The sequence below is a fragment of the Buceros rhinoceros genome, unplaced genomic scaffold (genome assembly GCF_000710305.1).
Source record: "Buceros rhinoceros silvestris isolate BGI_N320 unplaced genomic scaffold, ASM71030v1 scaffold11981, whole genome shotgun sequence".
Lineage (NCBI taxonomy): Eukaryota > Metazoa > Chordata > Aves > Bucerotiformes > Bucerotidae > Buceros > Buceros rhinoceros.
The window spans coordinates 33,381-46,115 of NW_010392545.1; the positions used below are offsets into that span (position 1 = coordinate 33,381).

The following is a 12,735-nucleotide window of genomic DNA, read 5'->3' on the forward strand; positions in this document are numbered from 1 at the left end:
CCCTACATTCTCCAAAACATAGGCATGTGGAGTGACATTCCATTAATTTACAGTCCTAGTTTTCCTGAGGAAGCGTATGAAACTATTTCAGAATGGGATTGTGCATGGCCACTGGACTACACTTCTCTCCAGAGTCAGGAATAGAGCTGAAGATTTCTGGCTGCTCGTGTTCTTCAGGTCTATCAGTATTTGTGTAAACCACTAGCGGAATGAGAATCCCTCAGCTTCTAGTAGTGCCTGATGGCATTACTCTACGTCTGGAATTTTATATGTGCTACAGCCTGACATGATCATTGCAGAACAGCTGGGGGATGTTTTGTTGCTCTCCACAAATTCTTGGCTTTACAGCTATAAGAACACCAACTATTGCTCTTCGGCAACATGCACGATTTGAAACTAAGTTCTAAATATAACTATATGTCGCTCAAAAACTTTATTGTGCTCTTGGGCATGAAAGTAATTCTGTGCCATGTTTCTTAAAGCTTGTATTTGAAGATGTGTTTTGTTGTGGTTTTGTTTCTGAATACTTGGATAACTAGTAAACATCTAAAAGAAAGGAATATTTTAAAATGCTTTTTATCTTTATTCTATAAATTGATAGGTACAGTTGTACCTACTGTATCTCTTCTCTAATTAGAGGTGGCACATGGACTGGCTCATTACTTCTGTCTAATGAGCCGATCTTTGTGCCACCTCTCTAATCAGAAAAGAGATAGGTACAAAATGTTCTTATAAAGTTATTATAAATCATTCTTTTTTTATATTAAAAAAAAGTCGCTGCCCTCTATAGTTTTGTGCAGGTCCAAGATGGTTTCATTCAGGAGGGGTAATTGTGCAAGAGAGGTCTCAGAGTGCTGAATTAAAGGTGCTCCCATGCACTGTAAAGCTGTCTTCTGCTCAATAGATTACTTATTTGTAGTATATTTTCTTAGGTTTAGAGCAGTTTGTTGGAAGAATGCAAGATTTTCGATTTTACCCAGTGGCACTTACAAACAGGTAAGGAACCTTTATTTTTTGTAAAAACAAAACAAAAACCAAGAGTGGAGTGAGAAGAACAGATAACAATATGCTTAATTCCCTAAGTATAGTGCTTTATAGATGTCTCCTTCAGGTGATTGTAGTTTACTGAACCTTACTTCAAAGATGACTTTTAATCTAAAAAATTTTAAAATAAATTCAACAGCTTAATGTGTTTCACTTTTGAACTCTTGCTTAAATATAGCTAGTTCGTGTAGTAGTATATGTGCCATGTATGTAGTGAACCTCAACACTTGGTACTAAATGTGTGCTTTCCTTGTTGTTGTTGTCCCTGTTACAGCCTGACTTAGTAAGAGTTCTTGCAGTAGGTTGCTCCAGTAAGTTGCTGGATTTCAGCGCTTATAAACTGTCTAGTTGTTATCAGCTTGTCATAGTTCTGACATAACAGGGTGTGCTGATAAGTCTAGTCCTGCTGGATGAGACTTGCCAAGCTTTCCTAGAGCTCCACGTAAACTGTAGGACAAGTAAGGGAGCATAATAGACCAGTCCAGTTTAGACCACTCAAATACCAGTGATCCAGAAGAGGAGGACAGGCACTGCAGCTGGTCAGCACGCTGGCTTTGTGGCTGCGAGCTTGGCTTCCGTGCTTAGCAGTTCCTTTCCTCTGGTTTCAGCTTCCCGGTGGTATCAGACATTGTGTCAGGTATTCTTGACGCTCCCGCCACCCCATGAACACAACCCTACCCCAAGGCGCTATTGTCTTAACCGTTCCTTGCTTTCTGTATTAGATTGTCACCATAAACCACCAATGACTTTGCTAGCTCAGCCTACATAGCCCTGGGCAATTGCTTTGACTTCCTTCCTTCCTGAGGCCAAATTAGGGTTGCCACTGCAATTTGTGTGGCCCTCCAGCCTCCCTTCCTAGCACATTACAAAGAAACGTTACCTTTGTTATCCAGCTTGTCCTGGATTCATCTAGTCAATTCAGGCTGGCCAGGAGGAGTCAGGTCCTATTTGTCTGTGTGGTGCTTCTGGGGAGGCTACATGCAATGACGCTCTGACTGCAGACCTTAAGGCTGCTTTAATGATAGTCTTTCAATAAGATGTAGAGTAGTTTCCTCCAAGCTCAGCTGTCTACAGAACATTATGATGAACTGAGCTCCTGTGAATTGAAAGTATTAATGTGAATCCGAATTCCAAGTTATATGAAAATCATGTTGGTTGTATTCTTTCAGAGCAATGCTTGTCAAATCCTTTTGAACTACAGTTTAAGCCACTGAAATGAATAAAGTTTAAAAATTGAAAGATAAGGTATTTTATAGAGTGTTGTGACCTAACAATGTCTTTGTAGACGTATTTGACATCTGCAAATAACTTGGCCCTAAATGTTTGTCTTGGATAAACTGTGAAGGAAAGTCTTGCCTGCATTATCAGTTTAAGTCTATGGCTATCTAGAAGGTCCTGTAACTTTGGATTCTGTGGAGTTTGTAGTGGCAGCTAGCAAGTGTCTATTTGCTTAATAAGTAGATTAAACTTATGTCCTTACTGCCAAAGTTAGAAAATTAAGGAAGGAAAGAGTTTTTTAATTTAAAAATTCAGTACCTTTTATGCTCAAATCCTTTTACGCCAGACGTGAGCAGATGAAGGTTTAGGTGGGCTGTCCATGTCCTTCACAAATATCTATCCACTTGCCTACCTACCTATGTGGCTATTTCATTTCCTGATGTCAGAGGGAACTAAAGTGACTCAATGGCTTTGACATGGGCTGTAAGAAGAAACTAGAGTGATCACAGCCTGGGAGAGCTAGAAGAGTGGGCATTTGGATTAAAGTTAATTATTAGTGAAAATATTTCTGTGCAGGTTTTCTGAGATGCGATGTGTGATATTGCCCAAGCTGGGTTGTTTTGTTTTTTTTTTTTTTTTTTTTTTTTTTTTTTTTTTTTTTTTTTTTTTTTTTTTTTTTTTTTTTGAGGATTTGAGTGCAAATATTCAACTAATCTGTGGTTACAGGCAGTATGCCGATACTATGGTATGTTTAAGAATGTTATCCAGATCACTGATTTGAGTCAGACATGATACTGTAATAAAATGTTGAGTTTTTCTTCTTGTGTCTAGGGCTGGATTCATCCTACCTAGCTTTAGATACCTCAACAAGGAGTTCATTTTTCTTGGTGCCCTATATGTCTGTGGAATGATGAAAGCAACACTAAAAGGCTTCTTCACAGACACCTTCTGAAGGTGCCTGCTGCTTACCACTGATTATGTAGGGACGCTGGGTGGCCTGATTCCTAGTTGACTGTCCCATTTATGTAAGATAAAACCAGGCCTTTAGGGCTTCTCCTGTAAACTAAGGTGCATTTTCTTTAATCTATGAGTTTAAAGGCACAAAGTAGCACTTGTCCTTGTTTATTTATGGTGCACTTGTAATTACTTTTTTATATGCTGTGACAGAGACATTTTGGAAGTATTCTCTGGAAAATTTCCTCATCTGCATACCCAATCTGAGTGTCGCTGTCCTGGAAGTCATCCCCGGGTACACCCATTGATACAGAGGTACTGCATCCCTAATGGCGCAGATGATACCACTAACGACAGAGTGCTGAGGTTGGATGCAGAAGCTCATCCGCTGTATTACATCAATGATGATGACATTGGGACCACTTGGATTTCATCTGTGTTCGCTAGTACTGAAGGTCTGGATCATGGTGTTTCAATCACAATAGATTTACAAAATGGACAGTATCAGGTAATGAGATCACACTGGCTATTTATGAAATCAAAACTAGGAAAAAGATTTTTGTAGGCATTTCATTACAGTTTTGAGGAAATTCAAACCTTAACATTCAAACTTTAACATGTTGTCCTGAGAGGACCAGGAAGAAAACTTCCTTTTGTCACCATGAAACAAGGCAAAAGGCAACGGAACACGTTATGGTTCTTGTCATTCTCTTCAGATGTGCCTTGGCTGTTGTAACAAGCAGTGCTCTAGAACAGACATACCACAGTGAATATCTTGTGTGAAGACACCGTTATTTAGAAATTGGTTGCTCTCTTTTAACTCCACTTTGGTAAATTTCAACTTAATTTCTATTAAAACTTGAGGTGCTTGTTTTATACCTTCTCCTATAAAAGTATGTAGCATAAAACCAACAGGTCTGCGGCACACTGATATGTCAGAGGGGACTTTTGTTTCGTATGTGGTCCTGGATGTGGTGGTTCAGCCCCCTGAGGAATACCGAAGGAGAATATGATAGGCAGGCAAGGTTCCTGAAGAGGCCAGATTGCACCTAGTGCTTCATATGCTGTTGAAGAGTGTCAGGATGTCTTGGAAGGAGGGACATTGTCAGTAGTGGGGCTCCGTTCACAAGAGGGGCTCTACCAAATTTCCATGTATGCTTGCTAGCTTATCTTTTTTTTTCTTTTTTGTCATTAATGGTGAGAAGGGAAAGAATATGATGACAGTTCTTTTGCTATGTAATTAAGAATTAGTTTTTCAGTTAAAGTGAGTTCAAATGTCTATGAAGTTCTGAGACTTGGCTTGACACACATTTCTGCATAAGCAGTATGCTAGGAGAAGTGCTCTTTAATACGACACAGGCTATTGGATGAGAATTCAAGCTAAAAATAGGGAGATTAATTGAAAAAAAAATAAAAACATTTACTTGTTATCAAATAACAAAGTTAAGATCTCCATTTTTGCTGAACTATTACCGTAACAAATTGTGAACTTGACTTTGTAGTGCATTTTCAAATGGTCTTCAAGAAAAAGTGAAGTTCTGATGCAACGGTTCAGTTGTGTAATAAAGTCTGTGAGATCAAGAGCTTGTTTAAGGTTATTGTTTTTCTAGCTGAGTGGTAAAGCAGACTGTATTGTCACATTGAAGAAGAAAGTCTATGTTCTCATTTTATGACTTGTGACCATTTTATACATTTGTTACTTTCTTGTAGGTATTCTATATTATACTGCAGTTCTTTAGCCCACACCCTGAAGCTATAAGGATTGAAAGGAAAAAAAGAGATGATCTAAACTGGGAAGATTGGCAGTATTTTGCTAAAAATTGCAGTATTTTTGGAATGGATAACAATGGATCTCTGGAAAAACCAGACTCTGTCAACTGTCTCCAGCTTCCTAGGTATGAGTGGGTATTATCTGCCTGTTACAGATGCTTTGAACAGGTAACATCCTGCCAGAATCCATTTCTATGTCCCAATGAGATAGAATCTTTTCCTTTGGTATACTTGTTTATTATGGGCTGCTGAGTATATAAAAGATCCCAAATCTGACCTTTCGACTGAAGATTGCGAAAAGCTCATCTGTCGTTTTTAACAGATTTCAGACGTTGAGGAATGTGACACACTTGATTCCTCTGTTATTCTGGAGCTAGACTTAGGAAATTTCACATGCTTGTGTCTTGGGGGATTGTTGTCAGTACAATTACAGGACGCTGAGATGGAGAGTGGAGGAAGGTACCGGTATAACAGATTGTGTTAAACTATCTAATGAATGTGAAAGTGTATAACTTTCTGATCCCTGAGAGAGCGACTTGTTCCGAAGCTTTGCAGAGAGGCCAAACTGAAGTACAAAAGCCTTACTACTGATCATGCAAAACATGTGGGAAGTGGTTTGAAAATTGTATCTTGAAGCTTTCTAACCTTCCTAAACAAGAACCAAAATAAAACTGAAGGGGGGTGAGAAGAATCATTACTTTTTAGAAATATGTTGCAAGACTTTTTAACTAGACAGTTAGCATGTGCATATTAAAAATATGTAAATTTCATATAGTGTATAATGTGTGTATATATACAAACGTGTTATCATTTTACACACGCACAAATATGTACATATATATTTGAATCTATACCACGACAGCTATTCAAATGCACTCTCTCTTGCTTGAATTCAGATGCCAGTCAGTATTAGGCTCGTTCAGTACTTGGCTGGAAATCAGTGAGAAAAAACAGTACCAGGTGCTGTAGGCATTTTGCCTTTTTGTTGTTTCACTTTTGCTACCTTCCTGAGACTTTTCAAGTGTCAGCATCTTTGTTCTCCAGGAGTTCAGTATTCTGAGGAGAGGGGCATAAGGTCATCTGAGTTACACCAGTTTTCAGCAAAGGACTTTGAGCTTCATTGCTGATCCTTGAGGCAGCAGGTAGAGGAGAAGGGAAATTTCTTAAGGAAGCCAAACATTTTTGGATAAATAACCCAAATGAGGCACAATGCCCTTTTCAGCCCAAAAATATGTATTTTTTATGTTTTCTAAAAAGAACTGAGGAGTTAAGTATGAACTGTTTCCCTAAATGTTTTGTAAGTGTCGCTGTTTCTCGCCTTTGATTACGATGTAAATGATGATAGGAAGTGATACCAAGTGAATGATTTGGGGTACGGCTGATGTACAAAAAAGATAAGTACTTGTTTAAAAGATAAGTAATATGCCTTGTAATATGTTACTCAGAGAAGTTACTGTTGGAACACTGTTCCGAATTTGTGTCAGCAGTGTAGCAGGGCTCCCAGATGAGACCTTTAAAGGAGGGGAAGGTGATTTTATTTGTAAAACAAACCAGGTTTCTCCCTCTCTCTCATGCCCACATATGTGTAAGTGCCAAGACGTGTGCAAAGCGTCCAGGATTTAGATACCGCTGTTTTGTATCCTGGCAGCTCAGTCAGGGCTCCTTGGCTTGACATGGAAGGCAAGTGACCTTGGCTTTGAAATCCTTACCATGGCATTGAGAGTTCTTGGTTTGGTGTACTGATTGTGTCCTTTAGGAGATGAAAGTGGTGAAGGTTTTTGTTTCTCCATCCTGTACCACCTCTGTAAGGTAGGAGTTGCTCATTGTCCTTTACTCCCGTCAGAGGCTTGACTCTTTGCTTAGTCTGAATATTGGCTATCATTGTTGTAGGATCTCCTTTGTTCTCCTGCTTTCCTGAGAAGCTGTGTGTAGATGCCCTAAGATCTTAATGACCTGCTCATCTAGGTGCCCTCAGCCTTACAGTCCTTCTAGTGTTCCTTCTGGTGCTTCCATACCAAGATGATGTCATTCCTCTGCCATTTGTACCCACCTCAACATTTCCATTACAGCTCTATATGTTATGGAAGAAAAACACTGTATTTAACTTTCTGCAGAGCGGAAGCGCGGACAGTATCACCCAGAGAAACATACAGATATATTTCCCTGAGTTTTCTGTGCCCCTATCCAGGTCAGCTTCACAATAAATTCTAAGATCCTGCATGAAGACAGAGAAGTATGACTCAGCAGACCTAGTCTGACTACAAATCTAAATTTTAAAAAGCTCAGAGGTATTTTGAAGTGATAAGAATTAGTTTTTAATGTTGTGTATCAGATGCCGGGTCATACTGGAGATACTATTTTTGATGATGATACGTGTGCAGATAAGAGGCGCTCTGGGCTCTTGCAGAGGCAAGTTCTATTTATAGGTAAATTCTGCCTAGTAAATACACCAACATGAGATACGATTCATACCAAACTGTGCAAATGTTCAGTTTATATGTACTTGTTTACTCAGCCTTTACTTGAATTCTCGGGTCTGTCCTTCACTTCTTGGGCTTAAATACAATTTTTACTCAATCCTGTTACATTCCATTGAATTCTCTTGCACTTCATTCACTGGAAGGTAGTGTGTGTTTCTAACTCTACTCACTCATCAAATGAGATGGTACAGTCCAGTGACTCTGGAATTCAAAATATGATTGTTTCTGTGTGGTTTTTATGTGTTTAACAGGTATGTAATTAACAATATGGGAATGTTAATTATCATATTAGTCATCTGGATGATATCCTTATGTACTTCAAGCATAGTTCATGCTTCTCGAAGATGTTGCGTTAAACTTTTTGAAAACTTAGTGCAGGTGACGGTTTATCAGTCACACTTTACTCATTCTGAAGTTGTCCTTTAGAAGCTTTACTTTTAATTGGAAACTTAGAAAAGCATGGAGAAGAGTGAGGTGGTTTGGGGAAAAGCAGGCATAAAATGGACATTTGTCTTCCCGTGCTCGAATTCTGGTGACTGGGAACCTACTGACATAAGAATTTTCCCCAGAAACTACAAAAAATTTGTATGTACCATTAAGTGGAGACCCTCTCTGAGGAAAAGGAGATAGAATCTGTAAATTGTGTGATATTTTGATTTTTGTTTTTCTTTCTCTCTAAACAGCTTTACACCCTATTCCCGTGGTAACCTAACTTTCAGTGTTCTTACCCCGGAACCAAATCACCGACCTGGTTACAATGACTTTTACAATACTCCACCTCTCCAAGAATTTGTAAAAGCTACACAAGTGAGGATTCATCTGCGTGGCCAGTATCACACAAATGAGTCTTGGGTAAACTTTAGGCATAGATACTATGGAGTTAATGAAGTTACAGTCAGCGGAAGGTAGGTGTTACGGAACTCTTACCCCACCCATCACTGCCTCTATTACAGCTGTGCAAAGTATATAATGACCTGCCTAAAATTTGATGAAGTTGTTCTGCTTTTACATTTATGAATGAGAAGGGAATTTGGTCTGAAGCAGCGCATCAAGTTTGAAGTGATTGGTGTACTGTTTTTCTAAAACGTTTGCTCACATGTTATTTTACAATTAATTATACTTATTACACAAATCTGTCAAAAGCAGCCTTTCCTTGAAATTACCAGTGCCTCTAAGTAAAGGCTTGTGATTGAAACCATGGCTTGTGCTGTACCTCAGTAGCTGTTCCAAGTTTCATTATAGATTCCCAGACATGGCAATTTTAAGTCTTAATGCAGAGCTCAGTCTTTGTTTTAGCTGTAGTCTTCCTTTCTAAAACTGGGCAGCTGTCAGTAAAAGTGTTACATTATCTGTGACTGACAGCTTTATTGCATATGGTAAGTGTGCTGTCCTGTGAAAGGACTAATTATGCCCTGTAAATAATACGCAAATTTGGCAATGGAATAGTTTCCAAGAAGCATATGGTGCAGATTTTTGTTAATAAGTATCGCTTCTGAAATAATTTTGGTTCTTCTCATTTTGAGAGAAAGCACCCCATTAGAGGTCATGTTTACCTTAAAATTCTCTACACTACTAACATGTTCTGATTATTGATTTAGATGTGCTATGATAAGGCTTTTACTAAAATAGCTACAATCTTGGCGACTATGTAACGGGAAAATAATTCCAGCTGTAGCTCACAAAGCTATGCCAGGCCTCCAGAAGAGCAGCCTTTCAGGTAGAGTTGGGATGGCTATTGCCTGATAAATAAAATCTTTTATAGAGTGTTAGTTTAGTAAGAAACGGACTGTCGCGGTTTAAACCGAGCTGGCAACTAAGCACTACACAGCCTTCCCTTCTGCTCACCCCTTCCCCTCCCCTTCCAAGGTGTGTGTGGTGGGGGAGAAGATGAAAGTGTAGCCACCTGGGTTTAAGATAAGGAGAGTTTACTTACCAACAGAAAGAGAGAGAAAACAATAGTAATTACAGTGAAAATGCTGAGCTGAGACTGCTGAGCCGCTGTCTGAATCTGCGTACCTTGGCTACTAGCCCCCCCTTGAATATATGCTGGTGCATAATGTCAGTAGGTTTGGAATATTCCATTGACTGGGTGGGTCTGGCTCTCCTGGCTGTATTTTTTAATTAACCTATTAAATTAACCCTATCCTAGCCGAACCCAGGACAGACATTTTAACTGAGATCAAAATGGGTTAAACTAAAAAAATATGCTTCATCTGATTTTTTGGAAAAACTATAGCCTCACTCTGAGGAGTAATATTGATGAATAATTGCTGTTTGTATAATAAAGTTTTACATATTTATGTTATATACTGAAATACAGTTTTCATTACTATTATATAAGGTAGCAGTAGCTCTAATACATGCTGGGTTTTATTTTCTTGGAAACCTGTTGTTGATACTTAAAAATATATTGAGTGAAGTAGTCTGTTGAGGTTACTGCACTTAAGAACGGTCTCTTTGGTGTTTATTTGTTCTTAATAAAGAGCCAGACCATGTAAGACACAAAATTGTCTTTGTGACCACGTTACATAGTGTTGGACAGATGTGTTTCCATATTTTAACTTTTTCTCCACTACCTATTGTTCTTTCAGGTGTAATTGCCATGGCCATGCTGATAATTGTGACGCAGCTGTGGAACCATATAGGTGCCTGTGTGTCGAGGAAAGCTATACAGAAGGAAATAATGTTAGTCCCTCCTTTATCTACATCATCTATGAACAGCCTCAAAAGTGGGTTTTTAGTCCTGGGAAAAAGTGTGTGTACGTGTATATATATATGTGTTAGTGCTGTCTTAGGTTTTATAGGGAAACCTTCCATAGCAGGGCTTGTATTAAATAAGGAAACAAAAAATGGGCCCCCTGCCAAAAGCCATTCTGCCACAGACCATTAGGAGTTTCTGTGCTCAGGGATTTGATTTCTTGTTGGAGGATTATGCCACTTTCAAACATTAGATGCAAACCTGAATTCAGACTATCAGCATCTAATAAAGATGGTGGCTCTACCTGCTCTACCTACCAGTAGCAACTGGTAAGTGATTTGTCGAGTGAAGAGGTGATGAAGACCCATGTTCACAGCCTGCACTTTAGGCCTATTGGTGTTTGTTTTTTTTTTTTAATTTTCTTAGTAGTTATAGTCTAGTCCTAGGGACTCCAGACCTTTCAGTAGGTGGAGTGCAGTAAGGCACAGGCCTGGAGTTCAGCTTCCAATGTAGTTTCATTTGAAAGAGAGCAGTTCCAGTGGTCCAAGACAGCTCCATGATGCAAACTAAAGCACAGCAAATGCAGAGAGATTGGAGATTTGTTTCAAAAATGCATGCCTAATCCAAGGTAAACCACTAACATAGATTCACTTTCTGATACCTGGAACTTCGGTACGTAATTGGGACATCTGTAGATTGCGGTCTCTGATTTCAGCTGAGAATGAGATCTTTTGATGCAGTTGTTGTTCAACAATATGTCTAAGATAGGAAGAGTTAAAACATTTTGGACTTAATTTTAAATGTCTCATGCGTAGTTGAGCACAGTTGAGAAAATACTGGTACATGCCCATAGATATGTATTTGGAAGTTACTTTCTTGGGGGTCTTACTTTGATCTAAACCAGTGATTTGGGTAGTGGCTTTTTAAAACATTGAAAATTGAACTTTGAACGTATTTGTTTGAGGACAGCCTCTAAATGTCAACTTCTCATACTTTACAGTCATATCTGACAGCTTCAGAATAATCTGTGATAGCAGTGTGATTGTTCTAATACAAGAAGAAACTTCATACTACTTTTTACTCCTCTGTGTTTTTAGTCAATATTAAGGTTAAATTTCTTGGAATTAATTAAAAGGCCATATTAAATCTAGAAAATACATACTTATCATTGCTTTGCTCTGCTCTTAACAACAGCATTTCTCAATAAAGAAGGATTTTGTGAAGTGTGGTGTGCAGTTGCAAAATGGTAATTTTCCTACTAGTTTTATAGTTCTTGGCATAGCCAACCAAAATGGAGTTGTTTGCTCTAAGCCATGGTCTTCTGGAGAGGAGAGCGTAGAATAATAGTGCCAGTTTGCACTTATTTCATGCAGCCTTTGGTTTTCTTGGAAGCTTTTCACATACAACTTAGCAAAAGCAAAACCATGACGTATGAGTTAAGAAAACTTGCACAAAGAAAAGATTTTGTCCCTAGATTAATTATTTATCTCAAAAAAAAAATAGGTTAAGAATGAGATCCCCACAATCCCACTGAATGTTAGATTTCCATCATGAGTACATGTTGCTCCATTTATGCCTCTTAGAAATAGGCTTTCTGAAAATTAAAGAAGGGGTTATGGAATAGCTACAGCAGTAGCAGAGGAGAGAGTAATCTCACATCAAAAAATCCCTAAGCACTCTGGGCTTGCTAGAACAGAGCAAGAGATGTTAATCTGAGGGCGTTCGATACTGCCCTTATGATCATATGAAAGATCTTTGTGAAATTTCACGGAGGATCTAAGTTTTCTTAAGCAGAAGTGTAGGATCTGCAGTCTAAACGGGATTTGAACAGAAATTTGAAGTTTTTAGATGAGTCAAATTAGAAAAAAAAATTCAAAATGACAATGTCCCTTTAATTAGAACACACATTGTGAAATGTTATTTTGTAGGGATTAATTATAAATATTTAATAAGATCTGGAAGTTCACCAAGCACTCTTGCAAGAGTTATGCTACCTTGTGAAAACAAACCAAATACATTTTAATGATGCATCTGCCTTATCAGATATTTTCTGTCAATGTTAGTGGGTTGTTCCACTGAGTGTGTCACGTCTTTGATTTGGCATTTATGCATTGTAACTGTAACTGAGATACTTGAATTAATAGTATTCATTCAGACTACAAATGAGGATGACGTTTAATTATTTTCCTCCTGGAAAGGAGGACAGTGTCAGTATCTACTACTTATCAAATAACATAGAAGTAGTAATAAAATAGTATTAATATTTGCAAATATATCACTAACTGCTTTGAATTTTATCAAGGATTTACATGAAAATGAAACAGCTCAAAGGTTTTGATATTTTATTTTTTGTAAGGCAAACACTTAAAAGCGAAACTGAAATCTATCCTGATTTTTGACTATTATTGGCATCGGTAAAATTTAGAGACTTACCGCTGTGTTTCTCAGGCTTCCACTTCAGTGAATTAGACATTTTAAAAAATTGTTTTGGATTCAATTAAGCAATTGATGAAGGAAGTTTCCAAATATAAACTCTTTTGTTGGGGTGGGGGTAAATATTTTTGAGAAGAA

General features: G+C 38.2%; 1 protein-coding gene across 1 annotated transcript in view; it reads left to right on the top strand.

Moving 5' to 3' along the window:
• The window catches only part of LOC104500810 (usherin-like), a gene marked incomplete at its 3' end in the record, with an annotated part of 42,613 nt that extends 32,418 nt beyond the window's left edge, over positions 1 to 10,195 (top strand). Inside the window, exons 5-9 of the mRNA XM_010144527.1 lie at positions 933 to 996; positions 3,430 to 3,724; positions 4,927 to 5,111; positions 8,150 to 8,371; positions 10,058 to 10,195. Coding sequence (XP_010142829.1) covers positions 933 to 996; positions 3,430 to 3,724; positions 4,927 to 5,111; positions 8,150 to 8,371; positions 10,058 to 10,195 — 904 coding nt within the window. The remainder of the gene's footprint in view (positions 1 to 932; positions 997 to 3,429; positions 3,725 to 4,926; positions 5,112 to 8,149; positions 8,372 to 10,057) is intronic.
• Between the last annotated feature and the right edge of the window lie 2,540 nt (positions 10,196 to 12,735).